The sequence below is a fragment of the Aptenodytes patagonicus genome, chromosome 5, assembly GCF_965638725.1.
Source record: "Aptenodytes patagonicus chromosome 5, bAptPat1.pri.cur, whole genome shotgun sequence".
Taxonomy (NCBI): Eukaryota; Metazoa; Chordata; class Aves; order Sphenisciformes; family Spheniscidae; genus Aptenodytes; species Aptenodytes patagonicus.
This window is the reverse complement of record NC_134953.1, coordinates 30,917,286-30,945,149: the sequence shown is the minus strand read 5'-3', so window position 1 is coordinate 30,945,149 and position 27,864 is coordinate 30,917,286. Positions and strand designations below refer to the sequence as shown.

Here is a 27,864-nt window from a genome sequence, read left to right as displayed (position 1 = left end):
TTGTTCACAAATTTAATGACTTACAAATCTGCACTTTTCAGTACAATGAACTTAAATTTTTTAAAAAAAAATTATCAAAACTTCAGCATAATAGTTCTGCTAATACATCTATAGTTTTTAAAGAATATTTACAGAACTGTAATGAAAAATAAGACTTAAGCACATGAAAATTTAAGCAGAAAATAGCTTACAATTAAACTGGCAATAAAGCAACTGATCAACAGAAAAAGAGGGATAAATATTGTTACAAAAAGATTCATTTTTATGTTTGCAATTTTGCACAAGCAGTCCATGGTTTAGGAACCACTACACATAGACAAATCTATTAAAACAGATATCTACGCTGTATTTGTAAAAAGTTAAGAAATATATTTTGATAATATCATAATACAGTGATTGCTTTACAAAATCTGGGCTTAAAATCTGAGTGCAAATCGAGTCACATTAAAAAACTGCAATTTCATTACTGAATTGATTTAAAAACTGGTTCTGTGACTGTTAAGACTATTTTCTTGTTCTCGCACTTGTTCTTGTGCTTGATCTTGTCTTCCTGTCCGTCCCTCCAGCAGTCCGAGTAGCCCTTATATCCTCTTCGCCAAGTTCTTCTTTAGTTCTGTTTCTTTTTCCTTTTTGTAGCAATCTATTTTCATCATTCTCTATTTGTACACAAAAAAATTAACTGTAAATTTCTATCATAAATCAAACATTTTATACAAAATTCAATCTTCAGTTACAATGTTTTTAAAGGGAATGTCCCTAATGACTACATTCCAAAGATTACATCTATGAATTCAACAAACCAGTTACAAACCCCATACTTCTGCACATCCAATATCCTTTAAGATAGATCCCTGAGGACTTACAGCTATTTCTGAAAGTAGGTTAACATTAATGAGAGCACCAAAACCAATTAGCTACCATTTTAGCTGAAATTCCTTCTACTGATATGTAGAACTAAAACATATCCAACACCGAAGAAAAATCCTGCAAAATAATATAGTAACTGTTTTATGGTCCAGATAAAGCTGGAAAGTCAGGCTTTTAGCTGTAAAGAAAAGACTAGACACCTACGTAAGTATCTAGATAGCACAGAAAAGTTAAGCTGCTCCAAGAGATCAGCATCAACCCAAGCACCAGACAGAAACCATCACTAAAATCCATGCGGGGAAAGATCACCTCCCTGGAAGAGAAAATCCAGTAGTAAAGCATCAGAAGAGCTCAATCATTTGGCAAGTACATGTAGCAGTATCAGGAAGCAGGAACTGGCAAGTGTGTAAAGGGAAACAAAAGAAAACTCAAACGAAGACAGATACGTGGCAAAATACATGTACATGTTATATGAGGATAAGCACATGCAATAGAAAAGGGAAAGAGCCAAAGAGAAATGAAACAAAGGGCATGGTCAAATCACGATAAGGTTTTTAACACAATTTGGCAGGAAATTCCTCAATGTGTAGCTCTAAAGATTCATTGTTATTTCCATTTGCATACATGTATTTGATAATATTTTCTAATTGCATCATGGTAGTTTTTAAGTTACATCACATCAAGCTGAAGATTCCAGGGAATATTTTAAATGTCTGCAGCAAGAGTTCTATTGGCTCAGGGAAAGCAAAACAGTAAAGGAGGAAATGGGAGACGCATGGAACTTTTGCTGTCTTTTTAGCTCAAATACAGCTTCAAGCCCTTCTAGCATCAACTTCAAAAAACAATTGATGACTTGTAAAGGTCCTCCAAAACCTAGACATATAAAAGCAGGAGCTTAGATGGTATTTAGGAGAAAACAAGATGAACAATGGGTTTTACAAACATGTGATTATCATGTTCTGTCATTACCACCTTCTTCTGCACGTAAGTTAGTTGCTGTATTTACTCTAAACTACAATTTATTGTTATGGATTGAGAGAGAATGTATTATAGAAGAGCAGGAAGACACTTGAATACCCCCAACAGAGGAAGAATACATGTCATATCCCATAAAACCAATCCCTTCCACTTATATAAACAAGAAGTTTTTCCTAAGATAACATAGACCCTATTTACTTAAGTCTTCTTGCTATATTGAAGACCTACTCTCTATCTGTATTAAAGCATGGCAGCCCACAGTTATACTAGAATTTTGTACACGTTATTGTTATATCTATAAATAACTTAGCTATACTTAGAAAATAGAAAGCAAATTCTTGCCTCACCTGATTTTAATTTTTTGGATGCTAAGTCATCTGCTGGCAACTGACATTTTCTTCTGCGAGAAGTGGAAGTTGCCTGCTGTATAGGGTTAAACTCTTTTCCTTTTCCAGACTGATTATTTTTTTCGGAACCAGTGGACGTCAAACACACATTTTGAGTTTCCGAAGTCTTACTGTTTTCTGGTAAGTTGCCGTTTTTACAGATAGAAGTAGAAGTAGCTGCCTCTGATGTGAATTCTACCTTTTTCCTTTTATTCCTCAATTGCCTTGTTTTTCCCTGAGATGAATTATTTTCTAGAGGTGTATCTTCACCTTCTTTAAGAATCCTCTTTTGACCTCTATCTTTGGGCAAGCCAGGCTTTTGCCTGAGAAAAGTGGAACTAGTTTCTTCAGATTTGGAAGAAATCGTTTTCTTTCTGCCCACTCTTGATGGATTTTCTTTTTCAGATGGAGCTACTTCCAGAAGTACACTCTGTTGTTCTTCAGGAGTTTCATTCTTACCATCTTCTGGCAAACCTTGAAGTGAGGTAGAACTAAGAGACAGTGAAGTGACTGTTTGCCTCGAGTTCCCTTTTGAAAGACCCATTTTTTCTTGGGAAGCAGAATTTTCCAAAATCAGCTTTTTTGTTTCCCCATAATTACTCTTTCTACCACTTTCTTTTGATAAGCCCTGTTTTCGCTGAATAGAAGTACAATTTGTGGCTCCTAACAAGAGGGCAATTTCTTTCTTTCTGCCTTTTCTTAGTTGATTTTCTTTTACAGGTGAATCAAAAGTTTCTAATGGAACATTTTGATCTTCTTTCGGAGCTTCTTCCCTACCATTATCTGCTGGCAAACCGCGTTTTCCTCTAAGAGAAATGTAATCAGTTGTGTGTGATGCCAGAGCAGTTTCTTTCCTTCTGCCCCTTCCTAATGGCTTCTCTTTTGCACAGGACACTGTTTCCAAAGGCATATTTTGTTCTTCATTAATACTCTCCTCTTTATCATCAGTTTCTGACAAGCCACATTTTCTCTGAAGGGAAGATGAACTTTTTGCCTCTGCTGTTAGATCCATCTTTTTCCTTTTGTCCCTTGCTGATGCATTTGCTTTTGCCTGCAAAGTTTTATTTCCTAAAGCTGGATTTTGATCTTCTCTCACAGTCATCTTTTTATCATCACCTTCTAGCAACCCACGTCTTTTTCTGATAGAAAGAGATCTAGATGTTTGTGATGCTGCAGCAACCTCTCGTCTTTTCCCTCGTCTCAGTGGCTTGTCTTCTGTTGAAGAGGGAGTAACTTCCAAAGCTGAATCTTGCTCCTTTACAGAAGCCTCATCTTTACTATGATCTGCAGTTAATGTTTGTTTTTCCATAAAGGTAGAACAAGCTATTTGTGGCATGGAATCAGCTTGCTTTCTTCTGCTCCTCCTTACTTGTGAAGAAGGATTTTCTGAAGTCTCATGTTGACCAACTTTGTAAGTCATTCCTTTGTCATCCCCAGGTAAACTCCTTTTTCCTCCAACCACTTTGGAACTGGCTTCTTTAAGTTCAAAATTAACTTGTCTACCTCTACCCCTTCTACATGCAGTTCCATTGTTTTGTGCTTGATTCTCTTGCAGGATTTCAGTTTGCTTTGGTTTAAGTATTCCCTGTTCATTTCTTGTCCGCTTTTGATGGCTACGAGCAAGACTGTCACTGTTTGCAGCAGGTATTGATGTGCCAGCTGGGTTGTTATGGTCCTTCGTGACTTGGTATGTATTCTTGATACAAACAGAGCTCGAAGAATCTTTGAGAGATTCGTCCATTTCTGTTTCTGACTTAAATTTGGGAGTAATTAGTTCTGGGTTGTTTACATCTTTGGCAAATTCATCAGTCCTTTTCTCCAAAGAGTCATTTTTGCCTCTCCTGTTCCTAGTTCTGTTTGTTTCTTGTACTGCACTTCTGTTTGCTTCCAAGTTCAGAGCAGTAACTGGCATTTTGTTTGTCCCTCCAGAAGGTGACTCCGCCTTTAATCTTTGAGATGCCTCTGTTGTATTTTCCTGAACATTTTCTGTTTCATCTCCCTGAGATACTTTAATCTCATTTTTGATGTGTGATTGTATTTCAGTATGAGTTTCAGCTGAAGTTTCCTCAGTTTTCTGAATGTTTTCTATATTTCCAAGTGCCATGCCGCAAATGTCTGCTTTTACTTCAGTTGAGTGTTTTCTAGCACTTCTTAAAGACTTAACTCTTTTCTCTGTTATCTTTATTTCAAGTTTAGTTCCATTTTCAGATTCTTCTGCTGTGGCAGTCTCAGTATCTTTGTCAAAAGTCTGTTCATCTCTTTGTATCATCTTTGCTGATGGGTCTTTGCAAAGCTTCCTTGTTGTCCCATGAAGGTCCTCTGAAGAAGCTTGTTTAACTTGGTCATTTCTAGCTCTTCTTCCTCTTTTGGGTGGAATCAGTGGTTCTGTGTTTTCTACTTTTTTTACCCTCCTAGACCTCTTCCCTGGTGACAGAAGCATTTCTTCGCTATCTTCTACACCACCTTCATTAGATTTGTTTTCTTTTTTTCTTAAACCTGTTTGCAGTTGACAATTTTCATTTTGAATGCAACTAGATACACTTACTATCTTTATGGTTGGATCATCTTCAGTTTCTAATACGTCATTGATGCCATACTCCTGCAAAGTCTGTTTCATATTTGCAGGTTCTTTTCCTAGCACTGAAGAACCTTTGCCACAAGACTCAAGATTCTCACTTGGATGTTTTAACTCCTTCAGGTCTTTCCTTTTACCTCTTTCTGGTCTTTGAGTAGCTCCATGTGGTTCCACAAATGAAAGAGTTTCAACTTTTTCCTGATCAGGGTGCTTTGAAACAATTTCTTCTTGTGAGCAACAGTTTGTTCTCCTTCCTCTTCCTTCCTTTTTAGCTACTGAAGTTGAAGTACTGATCTCTCCCATCTCCTCTTGGGTGCTCTTCTTTTCGAGACCTTGTGATTCTTTTAAATTCAAATCCTTTTCACACTGCTTTGTTGAAGCAGGATGTATTGTTTTCCGTGATCTGCTCCTTGTTGGTCTCTGGGTAGACTGGTCTTCACTAGTTGATTCCTTCTGTTGAGAATCTTCACCTTGTGAAATATTTCCTTTGTCTTCTAAAACAGTTTTTTTTCCCCCATTGAAAGTTTTTACATAGAAAAGAGCACAAACAAAAGTTATACGTTACTATGCCTGATCAAAGTATCTGTGAGTTTTGATTTTCCTAAGAGAGTTATCTTGCTCAAACAAATCACACTTAATATTCTTAATTTAGAAATAAATAAATAAATAAGTAAATAAATAAATAATTATTTTAACCACTTCCTAGAGTAAAGGCCAGGCTTCTGACCAAAGACGTTTGGTTTATTTAGTAGGTAGCATTCATAGGTTTAAGCAATGTTCTTGAAAGTCTTTGCAAAAAGATAATTTTAAGTGGAGACCTTAACATCAGGTTTTTTACACTGGTATGTTTGGAGATGTCAACATTATCACACCAACAAACTACTACACTGTTACTTCTACACCAATAGAATTCTAGCACCTGGTGTTCATTAGGGATGACTGCACAAATTCCACGAGCTATGCACGCTTCGCACTGTGTATTTTTGAATTTTTAAAACATATGTTAAAACTTCATAACAACATATATTACCTTGCATATTCATTATTCCTCTAGTTAAAGCAAAAAGTATTTGTACTTACCATATTTATGACCAGAATTAGTACAAGGAGGTGCAGTATCTTCTTGCTTAGAATCCGTAACATTTACTGATCTGACCTAAGGGAATAAACAATAATCAATAAACACACGTCCAACAGGACAAGAAATAATGGAGCCAACCAATACCAAATTAATGTATAGTAATAGCTGAAAGAAGTCTTGTCAAATACTTTTCTGTAAAAATAAAATTAACTTAGTTTTGTAACTGCATCCTTATATTTGATATTGGCACACAAATATATCAAACTTAATACTTGCCATCTGAGCTAGCGTAGCAGTTTTTAAAGTGAAAGGTAACAAACGTTGCATAGAGTTAAAAAAAGTATTAATTAAATTGGCTGAAAAGTGTCTAAATGAGTGCTCAAAAGGAATTTGGGGTATTGAAGCCAAATCATTTGAGTATTTTGTAGTGTTTTATTGTAGTTCTACACTGATGAGAACTAAGCCCAGTGATACTTGACATTTTACCTATGGATCTGGGAATGAACATAAAAATTAATACTAATAAAATTCACAAGTTACAAGAGTGATGAAGCTGTGTATTATAAGGTCAGAATGGTAACCCAGAGCAACCTCAGTAACTACTTAGACAGGGTTCCTTCAAAGAAAATACACATTAACACAGGCAAACGTACAGTGATAAAGCTATCTCTATAAAATAGGCATCCATTCAGGAAGCAATGAATGAAAGACTTAGGGGCATAGTGAGCAATCAAGTGATCACATGGTAACATGTTTTGTCAAATGCTCAACACTTTTGGATGTGCAAAGAAAAACAGAGCTTAAAATTTAATCTATAGTACGTGAAGCAGTTGTACAAAACAAAAAAACCCCAACCATATGCCTTGCTTATGGAAAGGAAGGCTGAGAAAGAATTTGATTATAGTTTGTAAGCAATTTAAAGGGTGCTTTAAACATAATGGGAACAAATGACCAGAAAAAAACCCCAAAGTGCTCAGATTCAAATTTGTAATAAGCTATGTTTTCTAGCAGGGGGGCATTCAGCTGGACAAAGCTGCTAAGGAAAAAAAAGATTGCCATCTTTACAGTTTTCAAGTCAACATGAGGTGCTTTTCTGGAAGGTATCTTTTCCTCCAGAGGTTACAGGCATGACATATTTGAAGTGCTGATACACTTGGCATACAAGATGTCATACTAGGAGGCCCAAGAATTTGTTTCAACCACAGGCTTCAAAGTCTAAATACATTCCTTCCAAAAGCTAAGTAAGTATTTTACCTTAGTTTCCTCTGGTATATCAAACATTTCCATAACTCCAACATAGTCCACTTCAAAATCAGAACATTTCTGCCTGGGTTCTGCCATAAGCCTTTGCAGACCCACAAAATCATCAACTGGTTGATGCTTCTCTCTTGGAGTCTTCAGTAGTCTACTAATACCAAACATATCTTCTATGGGTTCAACTTTTTCCTTTGGTGTCTTGAAAATACGGCTGACCCCAATCATGTCTTCTACTGGTTGATATTTCAGCTTTGGAGTTTTCTTGATTAAAGTAACACCTGCCACATCTTTTACTGCTTCCCTTTGTTGTACTGGAGTCTTCAGCAATCTTTTAAAGGCAATTTCATCTGTAATAGGTTCCAACTCTTGCTGCGGGGTCCTCAAGAGCTGCTTGATACCTGACAGGACCTCAACTGGTTCTGGCTTCTGCTGCGGGGTCCTCAAGAGCTGCTTGATGCCTGATAGGACCTCGACTGGCTCTGGCTTCTGCTGTGGGGTCCTCATGAGCTGCTTGATGCCTGATAGGACCTCGACTGGCTCAGACTTTTGCTTTGGGGTCTTCATGAGCTGCTTGATGCCTGACAAAGCCTCTACAGGCTCCGACTTCTGCTTTGGGGTCTTCATGAGCTGCTTGATGCCTGACAAAGCCTCTACAGGCTCCGACTTCTGCTTCGGGGTCTTCATGAGCTGCTTGATGCCTGACAAAGCCTCTACAGGCTCCGACTTCTGCTTCGGGGTCTTCATGAGCTGCCTGATGCCTGACAAAGCCTCTACAGGCTCCGACTTCTGCTTCGGGGTCTTCATGAGCTGCCTGATGCCTGACAAAGCCTCTACAGGCTCCGACTTCTGCTTCGGGGTCTTCATGAGCTGCTTGATGCCTGACAAAGCCTCTACAGGTTCCGACTTCTGCTTCGGGGTCTTCATGAGCTGCTTGATGCCTGACAAAGCCTCTACAGGCTCCGACTTCTGCTTCGGGGTCTTCATGAGCTGCTTGATGCCTGACAAGGCCTCTACTGGTTCTGACCTTTGCTCTGGGGTCCTTAAAAGCTGCTTGATGCCTGACACGACCTCAACTGGCTCCAAGTTCTGCTTTGGAGTCCCCCTTTTACTTCCTGGTTTCACCCGAGATGCTTGTTTTTCTGGAATTATAGACAAACTATCCACACTAATATTTTCTTCCAGCACAGTTTTTCTTTTTTCAGGAGTTTTCGTGGAAATCGCATCAAACATAGACTTTAGAGATTCCTCTCTCAGAAAGCGACAAACGCCTGGACTATCTTGTTTCTGTTCTGAAGCATCTGAACTATTTAACGGTGACACCATCATCTCTCCTGAAATAAGTAGTAGATTTATGTAATTTGGAAAAAAAATTAAGCAGAAAGTCCAAGCATTCTAATTGCTGTATAACTAAGTAAAATGGATTCAAACAGCCGGAGCCTTCTACAAACCAAAATCCAAAAAATGTGCATCAACAATTGATTTGGTAATTAGCTTCTACAAGGCACAGCATAGATTTAAAAAAATGACTATAAAAAAATTTGATTATTTTTTCTTATTTAATCTGATATAAAAATTAATGTTCTCTGTTGTCCTAAAATTTCTAGTGGTGCAAGTTTTTTATTACAATTTCCTTTTTGAAGCAATACCAGACATAAGGTAGAAGTTTTCACATTAAAGAATATACATTTGACCTTTCCGACACCAAGGAAGAAAAAAAAGATGAGTTTTTTGTAAAATTTATATCATGGAATCATAGCATACCTCAAGTTGCAAGGGACCCATACGGATCATTGAGTCCGACCTCCTGCTCCTTGCAGGACTACCTAAAACTAAACCATATGACTAAGAGCATCGTCCAGACGCTCCTTGAACTCTGACAGGCTTGGTGCCGTGACAACTTTGCTGGGGAGCCTGTTCCAGGGACCGACCACCCTCTCAGTGAAGAACCTTTTCCTAATGGCCAATTGGAACTTCCCCTGACATAGCTCCATTCCATTTCCTCGTGTCCTATCACTGCTCACCAGAGAGAGGAGATCAGCACCTCCCCCTCCGCTGCCCCCCTTGAGGAAGCTGTAGCCTGCAGTGAGGTCCCTCCTCAGCCTTCTCTTCTCTAAGCTGAACAAACCAAGTGGCCTCAGCTGCTACTAGTAAGTCTTACCCTCGAGACCTTTCACCATCTTGGTCGCCCTCCTCTGGACACACTAATAGTTTGATGTCCTTCTTATATTGAGGCACCCAAAACTGCACATAGTACTCGAGGTGGGGGCCGCACCAGTGCAGTGCAGAGTGGGATAATCACCTTCCTTGACTGGCTAGCTATGGTGTGCTTGATGCACCCCAGGACACGGTTGGCCCTTTTGGCTGCCAGGGCACACTGTTGACTCACATTCAACTTGCCATCAACCCAAACCCCCAGATCTCTTTCCACAGGGCTGCTCTCCAGCCTCTCGTCCCTCAATTTGTATGTATAACCAGGATTACTCCATCCCAGGTGGAGAATCCAGCATTTGCTCTTCTTAAATTTCATATGGTTGGTGATTGCCCAGCTCTCTCATCTATCCAGATCTCTCTGTAAAGCCTCTCTACCCTCAAGGGAGTCCACAGGTCCTCCTAGTTTAGTATCATCAGCAAACTTACTTAATGTACAAATGTGTACACTGAATGACAATTCCTGTGTCCAGATCATTTATAAAGACATTAAAGAGCACTGGCCCTAAAATTGAGCCCTCGGGGACCCTGCTGGTGACTGGCCACCAGCCTGATGTAACCCCATTTACTATAACTCTTTGAGCCCGACACGTCAGCCAATTGCTCACCCAACGTATTATGGACTTGTCTAGCTGTGTGCTGGACATTTTATCCAGAAGGATACTGTGAGAGACAGTATCAAGAGCTTTGCTAAAATCCCCAAACCCCACATCTACTGGCTTCTCTTGGTCAACTAGTTAGGTGACCTTGTCATAAAAGGAAATCAAGTTGGTTAAGCAGGACTTTCTCCTCGTGAACCCATGCTGGCTATGACCAATGACTGTGTTGTCTCTCAAGTGTTTTTCAATAACTCCCAGAATAACCTTCTCCATAATTTTACCAGGCACTGAAGTGAAACTGACAGGCCTGTAATTACCAGGGTCTTCCTTCTTACCCATCTTGAAAATTGGGACATTTGCCAGCTTCCAGTCGACTGTGACCTCTCCAGACTCCCAAGACCATTGAAAAATAATGGAGAGGTCCCACAATAACATCAGCCAGCTACACTCTGTTTGCATGTGGCTTGTACTTGGAAAGACACTTTTCACAAATACTCATTATGGTCCCTGCAGAGGCACTGAATTTTGGAGTTCTTGGGTTCTTTTGCGTCCCACTCATTATGCACAGCAGAAAAGGATAATCAAGAGGAAAGCTTGGGAAAAAGTGAAGTGAATTTCTCTGGCTGTTTAGTACCAACTATTTATTTTCCTTCACTATTTCCTAGCGCAGTAAGCATGAACATTAGAACAAGCATAACCATGCTGTTGCTCAAGAGAAATAGCCATAATTCCTCCCACTAGTAAAAAAGAACTGAAACAAAGGAAAGGTTATGGAAAAAAGTCTGGTCAGAACAATTCACAGAAGATTTTAGAGGAAGTTGTATTTTCTTCCTGAAACACAATTTAGACCAAATTTACAATGCCAGAAATGCTATTTCCAGAACAATATACTCAAAACCAAGCCTTGAATATTGAAAGGCTAGCCTTGCTTCGGTCCCTGGAAAAATAGTGGAGCAGGTCCTCTTGAAATGCATTTCTGAGCACAGGAAGAACAGGGTGATTGGGAACAGTCAGCATCAATTTATTTGAGGAAAATCACACTTGACCAATCCAATTACCTTCCACGATAAAAAGAACAGATTTGTGGATGAAAAGAGAGCAGTGGCTATTATTTAATGTGACTTTAACAAGGTTTTCAATGCTGTCTCCCACAATATTTTGGCATCCAAACAAGAACATTACAGGCTAGATGAACAGGCAACTGGTTGAATAAAGAACTGGTTGGATGATCAGGCTCAGAGAGTTGCAGTTAATGAGTCTCTACCTGCAGGCTAGTAACAAGTAAGAGTACTGCAGGCTGGAGGAACAGGATAACTCTAGGAGTCCCTTATCCTTAACTACAACTATAATCTCAATCTTAAAACCATCTCTCTGTTCATTTTAAAAGCATAACCCTCATCTTGAAACTAGAAATAAAGTGCACATGTCTACTGGTGTCAGTTTTTAATCAAGGCTTCTAGGACCTAGCAATAACATGCCTTTGTAGTTCCTATCGTGTCAAGTCCTAACCATAAGATGTTCAAGTCCTTCCAAATTCCTAGTCCAGCAGGATTAAGAAATAAACTAGTTTTTTCAATCCATATTCCCTAAATTGTGAAACTAAAGCACTCATGACATACAAAAGGATCGATGTGTATAGAATCTAAGATTAAGGACTTGCTTGCCCACCGATTCAAGGAAAGCACTGAGTAACAGGATAAATAACAGCTGATAACGGACATCTTCAAGTGGATGAAGATCACTCTACAAGTTCTTCTTTTCAACGAAAACACTTTTTACTGGACTCCCTTCTGACGTTATAAGAAGGTTTGTTATACCTAAGCCTATCTTCCACAACATCTGAAATAAACCAAAATACATTTCAACTATCATTATTATTATTAATATTTTAAATATTGGGGGATTTATTCTTTATTTTTGTTGATGTTTCAGTAGATGCTCAGTTTTGCTAAATTCTCAAGAAAACAGAATTTTAATTTCAAGAATTACGAGTTATACAGGGACAATGACTGCTATGAAAGGTTATTAGCAAAAGATGCACAAAGTACCATCTTAATACAAATCTTTCTAACCTGACACTTTTTTAAAAAAAAAATTTAAATAGACTTTTTCTGCAAGATTACACAATAACCTCTCCCTGCCATGACACTTTGTCACTGGATTTAGATGTATCCACAGACAACTGATTAAGAAAGTGCCATGCTTCAGAACAAGATTTGCCTGAAACAATACTTCAACATTTTAAAGTTTCATACCAAATAGAACGAATAAGAAAATACCACCTACTCAAAAATTAACTGGAACTACAAAAATGTCTTTTAATACATGATAAAAATCAATGGTTCCTTTTATGGGTTGCCCGATATTTCATCTCAATACATCAAGTCTGCCTAGGCTGAGACTACTCACTGTCTCAAGTAGCAGACACACAACTACCCCTAAATATACCTAAACATTTCCTTTCTTTTCAAGTAACGAACATACCAGATTCTTCAGGAGTGTGCAATTCAGAAATTTCCACTGCAGTACACGTTGGTGTAAAATCAGTCTTCTGAACAGTCGCCAAAGGTAATGTTTTTCCACTCTTATTTTCTGGAGTTTGAAACATTTCATTCATTCCTATAAATTATATTCAGAGAAATGAGCATACGCTTTGACAAAAGAACTACACAGTTGGCAGAGTGAACAACAGACTTTAAAAACTTACCTGTGAAGCTTTCGTCCATGTTCATGTTTAGCTTCAGGATAGGATTTTTTACCACTTTAGGGACCTGTCCAGCCATTCTTACTGTGGTGGAATAAGCTCTACCTACAACTATTGTAGCAGGTGACTCTGCATGACCTGTACTAAAATGACCTTTTATTTTTCTTTCTGGAGTCTGCAGAGGGGAAAAAAGGGAGGGGGGAAAAAAAACAACCTTAGTAAACAGAGATTCCTTTTATATAAAATCTACATTTCTTATATGCTGTGACAAAGACATCAACACCCATTTAACATCATACTAAAAGCTCATAAGCTTCCAGCTTCTGTAGCAAAATACCTACAAGCTGTTTTGTGGTTATGCCAAAACAAAAAAAAAGAAACATGAAAAAAGAAAAAGAATACCTTTGGTGACTGGGTTATCTTCTTCAGTGATCTTCCTTTTCGGACTCTTTTTTTAACAGTCCTCGATTGTGGTCTTGCAACACCTAATTTTACCACTTCTGCCCAAGATTTTGCAACTAGAAAACAAAAAAGAAATAACCACTTTAATTCTCAGCTGTATAAATGGAAGTTCACAATTATTTCTTTATGATTGCTGCAGTCAGGCATAGGAAAGTGGTTGTTGTATCACCTGACAACACCTATACTAAAGTGCTCTGTGAAACGCTTTCAGTTGAAAGACCCCATTTCAGCTGAAGTTTAAGAAGCGTCTAAGTACCCAGTACGGCTATTTCCACAACAAAACAACAACAAAAAGCTTCATACAGTGTCAAATAGATGTTAGATCCTAGAACTGAATGCTGACCCAATTCTGTCCTCATTCTTTTTGCAAGGAAATATTTTTTCCCAATAGAAACTTGCCATGAGCCTTTCAGTCTCGTTCATTATTATACCTGAACTGTTCCCTGGTGGGACACAAGATTTAACATCAGAGAAATGGCTTTTAAGTGAAACACATCCAGCTTTTCTTTCACCAGCTTCCCAAGGAATTTTGCAGTCAGGAATTTATTTATTTATACTGCTTACAGCATTTAGATCTACACAGACTTTCCATAATTTTTCTTATATCATCTTCTCCCTAAAACATACTCTGAAAATTCCCAAAGCAAGGTTACCTTTATCACAGCATCATTCTGTACACAGCAGAGGAATCAGGGAATTAGTTACAGCTGTGTAATAAATGAAACTGTAAGTTGGTAGGGTATCTGCCTCGTTTACTTCAGAAATAGGCTATGTGAAGACAGGGATCATATAAAAAAACAATTATTTATTTAAGTAGAGATAAAAAGGGGAACGCCATTTCTGAAGGAAAGGGTATTATTATTCTCTTGTCAGAATTGCTGTGCAAGTTGGGGAAAGTCTGTAAATAAAAAGAACTTTCAAAAGCTGTCATTGCTATGGTGTTCAGGATATGTAGAAAAATGCCAAGCGTGCAGGAAATTATCTGAAAAAGCATCGGAAACACAAAGAGTTTTATTTTGGATGCAAAGTAGACATCCAAAAGTTTTAAGAACTGTGGCGTTCTTTTCATATTACAGAAGAAGCTGATGCACTGATATTGAAAGCCACTTACACATTACAGAGAGGTGATGAAAAATGGTATGTCATTAATATTTGTGAAATACTCTGGTGCTATTAAAATGAATGGAACAACCAAAGTCACTGGGGAAAAACAAAAAAACAAAAAAACCAAACCACTTATTTTGCTAAAAGACTAATACCACTTTCAGCTGTATTAACCAGGCAGTATAATGATGAGACCATCACTGGGACATTTTATGTAGTATGTTGTTCAAAATTTTGAAATGACGCTACAAAAAAATGGATAGTAAAGAGTAATAAAAATTCCTGGGTGAATGGTGGTGTTGGTGGGAAGCTTTAAATTTGACTTTTTCAAAGTCAAATTGATTTAATTTACGAAAACAGATGACAAAGACACCTTATCTGTATGTTTCTTCAAAGATAAAAATTTCAAGAACCAGAGCTCCCCTATCATAACGTTTCCAATGCTGTCAAAACTATTTAAAACCAGTGTTCAAATTCAAGTGTTCAATTTAAAAATATTCAAATTAACACCTTAGTTGTTATCCTTTTTTTTAATTGTATCTGTTATATACTACTGTCAACAGTTAAGTGCAGTCCATCCACAGACAAAGGTTGTGAACTGTGTATAAAAAAAGGCACAAAGAAAACAAACTGAAGGTAGATTGCTATAAAGCGCACATTTTCAAGTCAAAATTGATGTAATTGATACAATTTGATTTAGTTCAATACTACCTGGACTTGAAGGACTTGAAGGATCACTGTTGCAACTAACCTTGCAAAGAGAACCTTAATTCTATCATTTTTCGACTTCTGAACATTAAGATTTGTGTTCTAAATACGGTTTTACATATGCTTTAGTAATTTGCTTTATGAATATGAGAAAATGTAACACTTTGCAATTGCCAGTTGTTTCCAACAAGTCCAACAACTGTCAGAAGATATGCCAATCATTTGGTGGCCTCTGCATAATGAAATAATAGGCCTACTTCAGTTTTGTTCCTATATTTTAAAGCATTAAAATTAATATTAAAAATTAATTGCTGAAACAAACCTAGTAAATTGGCACTAGAGGCACCACTTCTTCTTTTTGCATTGATAACTGCTACAGCCCCACCTCTCCTCTTCATGGGAGTGACCTTCAAAGCAAGTTGTGCACATCTTGTTAATTTGTCAGGTGTAGCCGTTAAAAAGGTTTCATCATCTTGGTTAATGTGAGATTTAGGTGTTTTCGCTCGGGCACCATTTTTCACCTTTGTATTCATGTCTTCTGCAACAGCATCATTCTCTTCTGCAATTGGTAATGGTGGTGTGATGTGAGAAACAGAGAAACGTCCTTTTGTGTAAGGTGCTGGAGAGCCTAAAGTAAATTTAGGTGTCGCCTTCCCAGAGGCAGGGGATGAGGCAGCCGGGGACTTCTGGGTTGGCAAATTTTTTGGTGACATTTTTTCTTTCTGCGAATGTTCAGAAAGTTCCTAGTGGAAAAAAAAAAAACCCAAAACATAAAGTAAATACAATAGTATAAAATATCATCAGATCATTTGAAAAAGCCTTAAATGTTATTCTCTGAAAACAAACTTGTAAGAAGTTTTAAATCTCAAAACAGTCTCAAAAGACACATGCAAATTCAATTGAATAAGTTAACTGAATTTATTATTCTACTTTATTCAAAAGTTTTTTTTCCACATCAAGTACACTACACACATTTTAACTAGTTTAAATCAACAGCAAATGTTTTCAAACTTCTAGCCAAACCACGTGGCAGTAGCTCGCACAGTCTGCCAACAAACTACTGTTCTGTTTTCTGTTATTTATGGTAAACTGGAGCTTGTAGACACTGCTGCTAAGCACAAACATACAGAAATATACTCCTGCATATGCATGAGAATGAGCAATAGCATGTGAGGTGAATAAAAACACATCTCCTGTATAAAGACAGGTAGATATAAAGGGTAAGCCGAGCCCTTTCCTACAATGGAGAAGTTAAAAAAATGCTGATTAAAATTTGCTGATTTCAAATACCATTTTAATTTGCAATTAAAATATCCACTTCCCAACATACATCTAAATAAGGTTTACTAAATTTTTTTAATTTATTTTTAGAAGTCAGAATTTATAAATCCTGTTCATATTAATTGCTTTAGCAACTTGATCAGTCTTAACATTTACCTGGACTGCAAAGTGCTTCAATCCCTGAACCTTTTTCAGAACCGCACGTGGCGAGTTTCCAAACGGTAAGCTCAGTCTTGCAGGAATCGCACCTCTTTTAAGGGGCGAGTTGGGAGGCAAACTTTTATCAAAAAGTTCTGGACTTAGATGACCACCAAAAGACACTCTCTTTCTTTTTCCTGAAGGCTGAAGTAACAAATCACCACTTTTCCTCTTCTGAGATATCCTTTTTGTCTTGCCTAAAAACAATTGAAAACATTTCCATATATCTAAGAATCAAAGTCAACATTTTAACCAGCACAGAAAACAGTGCTTACTCGTGCATTTTAAAGTTGGAAACATATCAGAAGGTAACTTACCTTAAAGAGAAATTGATTCAATTGAGTAAACTTTTATTCATATTATTGTGTATTTTTACGGTCAAATATAACTACATGATAAATATTTTAGAAGCAATATGTCAGCAATGAGTTCTACGTTTTATGTAAGTGGAAAAATTCTCAGAAAAACGCTAAGAGAATTTCTCAAATACAAAAACAACGAGGCAGGGGACTAAACATATTTACCTGATTCTTCTCCAGCCAACAGGCCAGAAATATTCATTTCTGAGACAGCCTCATTGTCTTTCAGTGCAGTAGCACTTCCAGAAGACCTTCTCTTTGATGACAATATACGAGGTCTTATAACACTTGCATCTTCCAAATCTTGTTTCTGATTATATCCCTTTGTGGCCAGCTCTTCTTTAGTTCCGTTGTCTTTTCTGTCTGTAGTATTATCATGATGTTCTTGAACGGCATTTGTCTCCAATGCTTTTTCAGTTAGCAGTCCAGAGGTCCTTGGCCCACCCCTTTTTCTTCTTCCAGAGTCAGATTTCTGACCAGCAGGAGATGCCAGTTCTGATGTTACCTCTTCTGAAGCCAGTGTCTCTGAATGGACACTTTTGTTTGACAATTCTTTACATTGCCTGTTATTTCTTCTGGGACTCTTGGAACTAGAAAAAGAGGCAGGAGTTTCAGAATGTCTCTCTTTTGAATGAACAAAGTTTGCCTCATCACAAATTTCTTTCAGCACTTCTTTTTGTACAGGTTTTCCTGGTGTATGTTGGTTACTATTTCGTCTTTGTTTTAAGCATTTATTTTCTGCCAAAGGCAGTTGTTTGAGGCTATCATTTCTGCACGCTGAATCTTCCCTTTGAGTTTCAGCTGAAACTTCTGAAGACGACTTACGTTTCATTGACACACGTCGTCGAGTTGTTGGATTATCAGTATTTACAGGAGTCATTCTGCTAGTTTCTTTGGTAGGCAACATGAAATGAGACCGAGGACTCTTCCTTCTGGGCGTTTGTGTAGACAGAACGTTTTTATCTACTTCAGAAACATCTGTCATGTTAGTTGTTCGTGCTATTTTATCTACTGCTATTGCAGAGCTGAATATTTTCATTTTATCTGCATAATCCAAGCATTCTATAGAGCACGGCTTCAGTGAAAATGCTGCATTTCCATCATTCTCCTTACTGGGTTTGGTTGCAACTTCAGTATCTTTAGATTTGCCTGCTGTACTTAGTTCCTTATGATCCTGCAAGTGACTTCTTTTACCAATATCTCTTGACATCTCCTTTGAAACAGAAGTTTGAGGACTTTTGGTTAAACTCTTCTTGGTAGCACTTCCTACAGCTGAGATCTGGTTAAATTCTGAACTGGTTGCTTCTGGCTTTGTTTTTATTTTACATTCTTCAGTATTTTCACTTCTGCCTATCTTTTTTTCTTTAGTCAGGTTTCCCAGATCATAAACACAACTTGATGACGAAATTTGAGCACTTGGTTCTAGCAGAACACTCTTACCATCTTTTGCAGCTTGTTGAGATACATTTCCCTCTTGCAGAGATTTTTTCACTTTAATCTCATGTTTCAGTTTTTCATAGAGTTTACTAAAGGGAGACATTTCATTTTGCTTTTTACTAGATTGATGTATTCTGTGTGAAGATTTGGGTGTTTGTAGTTTGACAGGTAAAGCTTTGGAAATATTTTCCTCTGTACTTTGTTTGTTTTCATTGGCATTTTTTTCTTCACATTCAGCATTATCTACAAAGTAAGCAAAGCAAAACAAAAAGTAATACAGATGCAGAGTTACTTAAAATTGCAGCACTACAAATATGAGTTCCATAAATACAGATAAAAATTCCTTCCTTTTCTCTCCCAGGACAGTCAAGCAGGGTCCAGGAAACAGTACTGTAAATAAAGCTCTGTTAACAATAACAATTTCTCTCATAATAGAAGCATTAGTATCTAAATGTTTAACATAAATTTTAAGTTGTAATCTGGAATTTATCCCATATTCAGGTAAGGCACTTGGTATTTCACACTTTTGTTTTTCTTTGGAATCAATGGCTCACATACATCTTTCAGGGCTGCCACAAGACAAATCTATGAACATAGACTTAAACAACCATTTAGATCAGCTTACCACAATTCAGTCTGGCTTTTGTCTTGCGTTTACCTAGGTGCTGTATTGCTTGAACTGTGGCAATGCTTCTTTAGGGTAAAGCCAGACAATAAAGAGCTGCCACTTCCCAGACAAGACATAGCAAGTGACTGCACGTGTGCTGCCATTCCACTGTAATCTGTAAACTGCATCCAAAGAAGCTTGAGGTAGCATGCTTCACTTTGCATTTTCCATGAGTAAGGGGTATATGCCAGCTAACAGAGTTCATCTGATAAGAGGTGCCTTTTTAAGCTACAAGAAGCTGAGACCTCGTATACCTCTACAAGGTCTATTTCTCAACTCTACTTTATGTCAGCATGAACGCCTGCCAAAACAAGTGCTGATACATGTTGACTTCTTTTAATCGTGATGGGAAATAATCCATGTAAAGATGAAGGTAGAGACTCTGAGATACAAGGAAAAGCCTGTCAATTATCTTCTGGGAAAAGGAGTGAGGGGGGGGAAACAGAAACATGGGGAAGAACAGGAAATTAGATCTTTCTATGAAAGCTTTTACCCAACTGCAGACAAGTACATCAGTGTTTTTTTTACTGAGCCGACAATTTGTTCCCTTAAAGTAGGCAGAACAATGAAGCAAAGACTATTGCATCACAGGACAGCGCTGGGGAACCTAGCGCCCAAATCCTACGAATACAGATGCGCTCACAACAACCCACTGAAATGCGACACACTGAAACAGCCTGGGTTTTTTGCACTGGAACAAACATTTGTCACAAAAATCAAACCTGTCTGTAGATAAATACCCTCTATCTAACAAACCTTGTATCTTCCCATGAAAGTAGCGTTACTTAAGACAAGAAGGATGGGAAGGTGAAGTCCTGGCATTTAACCAGTCCATGGTCTATAACTACCCAGACTTAGTAGCTCTAGAAGATTTTTACTGGGTCTACATGAAACAGCTATTGTAAACTATTATTTCAATCAGCAAAAATTAACCCTTCCTATATATCTCCAAAATTATACCTGTTTCAATTTCTTATTAGGAAAGAATACATGAGATAATGCAATATTTGCTCAAAAGGGATCTAGCTGTATTCTAGGTCAGCAGAGAACTGCAAGTTAAATTTTAACCACAAAGGTGAATTTGCCATGTTATACTTGTTTGATGCTGCTGAAAAGTAAAATGTAATAGGTAATTGTTTCACGTATCAGTTTCAACCGACATTTGTATTGCATTTGCAAAGCTGGTGTACTGAACTCCCTTCTTCGCTATAATCTTCATAAACTGAATTTGCACAAATCACGTAAAGCAATATATATGGATTTTGCCAATTCCAGGCTAACTGTTACTGCCCATTTGTCAGGATGCAATTAAACTGATTTCTCCTGGCAGAACTTAACTTTGGTAAATCACAGCATCCAAGTATGATGAGATACTACACTGACATAGCAAGGTGTATTGTACTCAGATTGAAAAGTCTTAAAATACATTTCTTTTGCTCTTTTCAACCTTGTTTTTCCTCTTATGCCAAGAATAAATGCAGTTAAGGGGGAAGAAGAAAACAAACCCCCCATAAAACAAGTACCAACCTGAAGCAAGAAGACTTTTAGATCCTGAAGTTTGTTTGTGTAGTAATTCCACTTCTGCCACCTGCTGAACATGAAGAACCTGTAAATTTGTACAATATTACAGCAGAGCAACAAATATTTTACAGTTTAGCTTTCACCTGTACATTGAAAAACACTGGATTTATAAAAGTATATGCATTGTTTACTAAACAGGCTTAAAAGTATTCAGATGAAATCCTAGAGTATTTCAAAATTTAAGAACATTGACCAATACACATTTGAGACCCCATATAGCAGGAGTTTAAGTCTTGTTTTATCATTGAAATTATTAGCTCGAAAAGCAGCTGTAGCATAAGAATATATATACTATATATATACACAAGCACATTTGAATCTCACCTTCTTGCCAGACCTAGTGGAAGATTTTTATTTAAATAAGAGAACATTAAAAAAAAAAATCTTTCAATAGCCACTACTCACAGACTAACACTATTCTCTTTAAAGGAGAAAACTTTGCTGAGAACAAAAAAAGAAACTAATGAAAATAAATTATTAAAAGATAGGCTTAGTTTGACATTTATAAATTCCAACAATACATTAGTGTACTAGCACATAGAACAACAGATTATTTTTGAAAAAAAGAATGCTCATTCTCTACGGCAAACTTCCCCATTTAAAGTACAAGGATAACCAATGCTCATACTCTGCATTTCCTGCATCCCATCCTCTCTTCAAAAAAGCTAAGGATTAATTTTTAATAGCTTACCTGTATTAGTAATATCATACATCATTAAAAGTATCTATTACCAGAAACTGACAAGTCTAAAATTAATAAATTATTAATTTTTTAACACACATTTATCTGAAAGAGTTTATTTGTATTTTCAAACAGAAAGGTAGTCTATAGCTGAAAAATTATTCCTAATAAGAAAAAAACCAAGGAAATGGAATACCATATCACTACTAATACCAATGTATTTGTAATAAATAAGCCTATGGCCACAAAATTACCTGCAGTGTTTCATCCTTTGGAGATCTAGAACGCCTCTTTCTTGGAGTTGATTGGAGAGGATATTCAAATCTGGAAGAAATATTTAAAAAGACAACCATTTTTTGTCAAATAGCTGATGACTAAATTCCCATTATTAAGATACACGATCTAGCAATAGTTGTCCATTCCCAACAATACACACATATCATTTTTAAAGGCTTTAACTACATATCAAAATACTTCTAAATGTTCCCCTAAAAATGACTACCCTTGAAACAATATCAAAATGATCTCTCTAGACAATTCTATCTTTATTGGTTTAGCTTAACGTAATATAAAAGTGATAAAAAAATATCTTTAAGCAATCCTGCCTTCTGAAGAAGGTCTATAAGACATTGTAAAGAAATATGAAATAAACTAGATTAACTTCTGTTTCTGAAGATGGTAAAAGGACTTTTTAATTTTTCCCATTTATCTACAGCCATCATCCAGCAGTAAGGGCCTGTGTCCACAAAGCTCCCTGCATTGTTTGCCCACTGAACGCATTCTAGGATCGAGGCATTAACAGTTTGTCACTGGCACTTACCTGAAAGAACGATCAATAATAGTTAACACATCTCCATGCTTCAGAGGTACAGGTTGCTGAAAACAACCACCATTCAGCTGCGTAGGATTTACTGTACTTAAATTAGTCAATATTGCCTAAAAATAAAACAAACATTTCAGTAGCCTGATGAGATGCAATGTTGCCATGCATATGTCATTAAAATATGCATATCTTACCTCCTTGTTCTCATTTACTTCAATTTTACAATGTTCTTTTGAGACCTGAGGCAACTGGATGCGAATATCACATTCTGTTCTCCTGTGAGTGAAAATACAGTTTGAGTTTCAAGACACACAGAAGACAGAAAAATCTGACTGCTATAGAATTAGGTGATTTCCCAACTTTTCAGCTAACAGTTGTACAGCAGCATGATACTTTCTTAAATTTGGTAACATGAAGAAAATGAACTACCTAAGTCTTTCAACTGTGCCAAAAAAATAACAGGAGCTCACAATTCTACATCAGAAAATCCATATCAGAAAAAATACGTAAAACATGTAAATTCTGAAAAAAGTAGTTCACAACAAGCCAAAAGAGGCATGCCTACAACAGATATCTGGTGGTTTGAGATTACTTGTTTCCTGACTTGCAAGTTGCCGAAGACTTTTGCAATACTTTTAGAAAATACCAGCATGTGCTCTTAAGCTTGCTCTTAGGCATTGGTTACTGATCACTCTCAGAGACAGGATATTGGGTAGATGGACCTTTGGTCTCACCTGGATAGCCACTTCTGCCTTCTTGAAAGTAAGTGAAAGCTGTGTTTCTAAGTGTACAGACTTTCTTTCTTTCTTTTAAGCTAATCTCTAATGCTTTTGACATGCTGTAGGTCTTAGGCAGCAAACATAATCAGCTATCATACCAGAGGTACTGTTCACAAAAGTACCTGATACCTCTCACTGATGCAGCTGCCAGAAATTAATGTTTGTACCATTAAGTATCACCTGTCTGGGCAGCTCTGCTGAAGCCAAAGAACAGTATTATTGACACTGAAGTGCTTCCCATAGACTTTCAGTATGGAATCTGATTCAGGACTGAATAATTAGTTTGTTAAGATACCTATCAGTCAGTAAAGTGCTGAACAGACCTGGTTTAAGAGAAGTAAAAACATTTTATTTGAAGCCTATTTATAGTAAGATCATCTAGTCAAGTCTTCACATATACCATTCAGGTATATTAATTTTATATTTTAATGTAAAATAGCTGGATCAAGCTCAAAACCGACTATCACTCAACTGTGTAAGTCAAAGTGAGTTTCAAGATTAGAGGAGGAGGTATAAGTTCTTATTAATTTTTAATATTAATTCTAGATATTGGCTGACGTATCGCATTACTGGGGTTTGGAGAACCAAAAAAAAAACCCAACCCCCAAAATTGAGAAGAGCACCAATGTAATGAAGATGGTCAAATACAAGCCATGTACCTCGCTTCTCTTCACTAGCCATTTATCTGGAAACTGCCTCTGGATAAAAAAATATCATCACTTGCTTGTCAACTGTGTATTACTTTCAATCCCTTCCCCAGATTTCCTTTGGCCAGAAACTTAAAAAAAAAAAAAAAAAAGGTAGTTCTGGCAAGGAAAGGAAAAAAACTGTAACAAAAATTAAGTTCAGCTTTTTAGTCTTACAATTAACCTTAGTCCAATATCACTTTCCCTCCCCTGAACATGATTCACAAATAAACAAACATGTATTTTTGCAGATAAGTATTAAAAGATATAATCTGCAGGAAAAATATCACTAATGTTATTTTGGTGTATGCAAGTACTCAACTAATTCTCACCTTCCAAATAAACAAGAACTTGCAGTGAGTGGAAAACTAATTCCATCAGTCCCATTCCGTTTAATTACAACAATATTCCCAAAGAGCGGCATCTTCAAATTCAAATGTAAGGAATCTTGCCTATAAAAGAACATCAAAATTACTCATCCAAATAACACTTTACATATTTATGAAAGTAAATCAATGTAATTATTTTTTTTACTTCCGTTCAAGAGACATTTTCCAATGTACAGCAGAAGAATCTCTGTACCATTTACATGCGCTTGCCTGTGTAGAAAACTGGTAACTATTTACCGTGAGAAACCACTGTAATCATACACAGGAAGTTAAAGGCACTACGTATTTGGAGAAACTGATGCTTATAGAGGGTGGCAAGAGCAGTCATCACATGTTCATGTAAACTCGGTTATACTACTTTTACATATGCAATAGGTATTTGCTACCCATCAGAGCCTTTGCAAAGATTCAGGGCCAACACACTATATTGCATCCCATATGCAACTTAAAACTGTTTTCATGTAAACAGTCACTCCTCCTCACCTAAATCGAGATATTCTGCATTCTCTTATCTACATGGAAATTCTTAGGCTTGATTTTAAAGTAAACAGAGATCAATTGACTATAAATTCTCCTGAAAAAGGAGAAAATAGTGGCATTACCACGGAGGAGCACTCGCAGGAAGACAGCTGAACAGAAGGCTGAAAGTTTAGCGGTTGCTAGCATCTCGTGATAGGCTGCTGATACAGCTGAGAGGGTGGCAAGTGCATCTGTGCGAGCATATACAGAGAAAGCAGAAGGAACGGCATTTAACTTGCGAAAAAACCCAAACCCACAGCGTTTGCACAACCAGATACTCTATTCCTTTCATATATAAATAAGCGTGCCACGAAGTACAAACAAGCCTCAAAAAAGCATATACAAAATGCACTATCAAATATTATACATTTGAAGTGGCAAGCTAAAAACAAGGGACCTAACGTAGTTAAGAGCGATCCTTCTGAACTTTTTTGCTGAATTTCACACGATAGATAAAATACTTGTTGAAAAAACAAAACACACCCTAGGACAAATTTGACAGTACCCTTAAGAACTCCCGTACGTTACAGGAGACGTTACGTTAAGAACTCCCGTACGTTACAGGAGACGTTACGTTAAGAACTCCCGTACGTTACAGGAGACGTTACGTTAAGAACTCCCGTACGTTACAGGAGACATTACGTTAAGAACTCCCGTACGTTACAGGAGACGGCAGTCTTCAGTTCTCCTTACCCAAAGTGCCCTGTTCACAGTTTCCACCAACACCTACAAGTGAAAAACGGCACGCGAGCTGCAGGAGCCGGCGTTTACGCCACCGTTACGAGCCCAGGCTCCGTGCGGCCGCGCCTGCAAGCGAGGTGGCGCACAGCCACCGGCGCGGCCAGGCCTGCGGCGTCCCGGCTCCCGCTGACAGGACGGGGCGGCTGCCGGGAAACAGACAGCCACCGAGGGGAGCAACTCGGCCCAACTTCTCCCCGCGGCGCCCGGAGCCTCAAAGCCGCGTCCGATCCCCCCTTCACCCCTCGGGACGGCCCTTCCTCCCCGCGAAGCCGCGCTCGCACACCGTCGCGCCCCGCAGCCCAGAGCGCAGCGGCGGCCCGGACGCCTCCTACCTCCGGCGGAGCGCTGGCGGCCCGCTGAGGGGCCGATGTAGCGGCAGCGGCGCGGGCCCCCCCCGCCCGCGCGGCCCCTCCTGTCAGCGCGCGGCGCCGACTGAGCGTTCCCGCGCGCGCCAGCACCCGCCCCGCCGGTCCCTCACACCCCCGGCGCCCGCGGCTGTATCCCTGCGCCGCGCCGAAACAGCACGGGCGCCGTGAAGACGGCCCCGGAACGGCCACCGCCCTCACCTGCTGACAGCCGCCATAGCTGAGGGAACACACCGAGCCCGGCCGGCTGGGACAGGGGCCCCTCGGCGGCCGGACTCTTTTAGCTTTAACTGATGCCGGCTTGGCGGAAGGAGAAAAGAATCAGCTAACTCACGAGACCGTTTTTTCGAAAAGGCGCGCGTCAGCCCACGATTGGTGGAAGGGCGGTCACGTGAACGCGCAGCGGACCCAATGAGGAGCGCGGAGGCGGTTTGATTTCAAATGGAGGCGCAGGCCTGAGGCGCTGCTGCGGGAGCCGTTCCCCGCCTCGGGGCGGCTCCTCCCGCCAACGCCACCGGTTTAAAACACTTCTCCTCCCTCGTCCCTCTCAATGGCCTTCCGCGGTACGGGAGATCTCCGCCCCACAGGTGCGGGTTCGGGCCTGTACCTGGACGGGTTTCTTCAGCGCTTCTGTGAGGGAGAGGGATTCTACAGGGGATTCGACTTGGGTCCCTAATACGCACCTCTTTAGCTACGAATGTTGCTTGAACCTCATGAGAACTCCTCAGGTCAGTAAAAAAGGTCCAGAATCAGTTTATATCACTTCAGATTAACTTAGGCAACTGCTTTCTAAACTAATCTAAGCATCTGTATGTGCTTGCTGCACTGGTCTTTTGGTAATTAGATTAAAATATTCTTAAGCATAAAAATAAGGGGCTTTAAAGGAGGAAAAAAAAAAAAAGGGAGCAAGGATGGGAGGGAGAAAGCAGCAGTAAAAACTAAACTAGCATTTTAGGTCCTTTTTAATCAGCTGTTTAGTTACCTTCATTTATCTACAAAAACTGATTCCCATCTCTGCACCCTGACAGGAATTCATTACTAAGACTTGAATTTGTGCATCTGTAAAACAAACAGTCAAGACAAACACTGTTTGTGCTACTCTGTATTTGAAAGATAGAAGGAAAAAAAAAATAATCTGGCAAGTAACCAGAATCTAGTTCAGTCACACAAAGGTAGAAAGAGCTGTTCCTAGACAAATCCAGTATCATTGCCGTCCTCATCCTTGACCAAGCTTATATTTTTGATATTGCTGTCAGGTGTTTGTATAAATTTAAAAATTAATCTCCAATCAATGAGATACACTCCTGATATTAAAAATGAGACTAAGCCATAATTTGAAAATAGCCAAGGAGAGTAAGGTACCTTTAAAAATAATCTCAGCTCCGAAACATTTTTCAGATTGGAAAGGCTTTTAACCATAGCCCTCTCCAGAATACACAAGATACCTTTTCAAATTGCTTTCAAAAATTTGTGCAGAAAAATGCAGATTATGCTGAGACTATGCAAGTTCCATCATTATGTTCGGTTCTTCCTGTAGTTTGAACATTCGTACTGGTGGTCTGAAATTACAACATACAGACCCCAACCACCTAATTTTATTCTCTGGAGTCTCCTCTATGTGATGCACAATATTAAGTTTTAAAAGCAAGCTACCTATTTGCTTTCTTATTCTTTTCGATGTTCAAGAGAGTCATGAAAGCTTTTGGACTTCTAGAATAGAGATTGGAAGGTGCTGGTTTTGCCTCCGTGAAACAGTATAGGAAAGTGCTTAAAAACCAAGGGAACAGAGATTTGCCAGGCAGCACATGAAGATTGAAGTGACTTAACACTCTTCCCCTCCCTGGTAGGCCAATATTGAGGGGGGCAGGGAGCAAGACTTCTTTTGGCATCAGTTTGCTCGGACTGTCTGAAACCTCATTTTCAGGCCATGGTTCCACAAAAATTAAGCCAAATTAACCTCTGTTGCTGGAGAAGTAAACAGAAAAGAAACTTAAAATAAGCACAAAGTACTTCCAGAAATTCTAAATAATTTGCAAAAAAGGGAGAGCAATTTACTTTTACAGATTTAAAATATACCCTGCATAACATACATAAGTAAGTTTGAATTTCTGATATTTTCCCTATTTCCTAGCCACCAAACATAAACTGGTAACTAACACTTAAACCTGTTTTTTGTCTTTTAAGATGACCACAGGAAGAACATCCTGAAGGAGCAGTGTGGGTTCCAACCTGCGCAGTATTTTTGATATGCACCATATTATTGAAGACATATAAAACAAAAAGATTTCGGTTACCAGACTCCTTCAAAAAGCAAACCTTATTTTTATCATAACTAATTTACAACAAAGACAGCCTTGCTCAATTCCCTTCTTTCTACCCCAACATCACACTTTTAGTTTCTGGACCCGCCCCCCCCCCCCCCCCCCCC

General features: G+C 38.5%; 1 protein-coding gene across 3 annotated transcripts; it reads right to left on the bottom strand.

Annotated features, from left to right (window-relative positions):
* On the bottom strand, positions 1 to 23,846 carry MKI67 (marker of proliferation Ki-67). Of its 3 annotated transcripts, XM_076339229.1 has the most exons (15): positions 23,755 to 23,846; positions 22,152 to 22,233; positions 21,955 to 22,070; positions 21,389 to 21,458; positions 20,399 to 20,477; positions 16,933 to 18,447; positions 16,367 to 16,605; positions 15,252 to 15,672; positions 13,058 to 13,173; positions 12,659 to 12,830; positions 12,436 to 12,570; positions 7,142 to 8,475; positions 5,887 to 5,962; positions 2,193 to 5,300; positions 1 to 656 (listed from the first exon to the last, which is right to left on the bottom strand). In XM_076339229.1, exons 1-15 carry the CDS (start codon positions 23,844 to 23,846, stop codon positions 505 to 507), a joined length of 7,707 nt encoding a protein of 2,568 aa, XP_076195344.1. In that variant the 3' UTR covers positions 1 to 504. The 3 variants fall into 3 exon arrangements, with proteins under 3 accessions (XP_076195344.1, XP_076195343.1, XP_076195342.1); XM_076339228.1 differs by lacking the exons at positions 20,399 to 20,477; positions 21,389 to 21,458; positions 21,955 to 22,070; positions 22,152 to 22,233; positions 23,755 to 23,846 and having other exon boundaries at positions 15,252 to 15,336; positions 15,451 to 15,672; positions 16,933 to 18,348; XM_076339227.1 differs by lacking the exons at positions 20,399 to 20,477; positions 21,389 to 21,458; positions 21,955 to 22,070; positions 22,152 to 22,233; positions 23,755 to 23,846 and having other exon boundaries at positions 2,193 to 5,297; positions 16,933 to 18,348.
* Between the last annotated feature and the right edge of the window lie 4,018 nt (positions 23,847 to 27,864).

Coding starts and splice junctions, on each gene's coding strand:
- MKI67 (XM_076339229.1), bottom strand. CDS start 23,846: ATGCCGCTCTTTGGGAATATTGTTGTAATTAAACGGAATGGGACTGAT. Junction 21,459..21,954: donor ATTATTGATCGTTCTTTCAG/GTAAGTGCCAGT, acceptor TATTTCTTCCAG/ATTTGAATATCCTCTCCAAT. Junction 13,174..15,251: donor CTCTAGTGCCAATTTACTAG/GTTTGTTTCAGC, acceptor TTTGTTTTCTAG/TTGCAAAATCTTGGGCAGAA.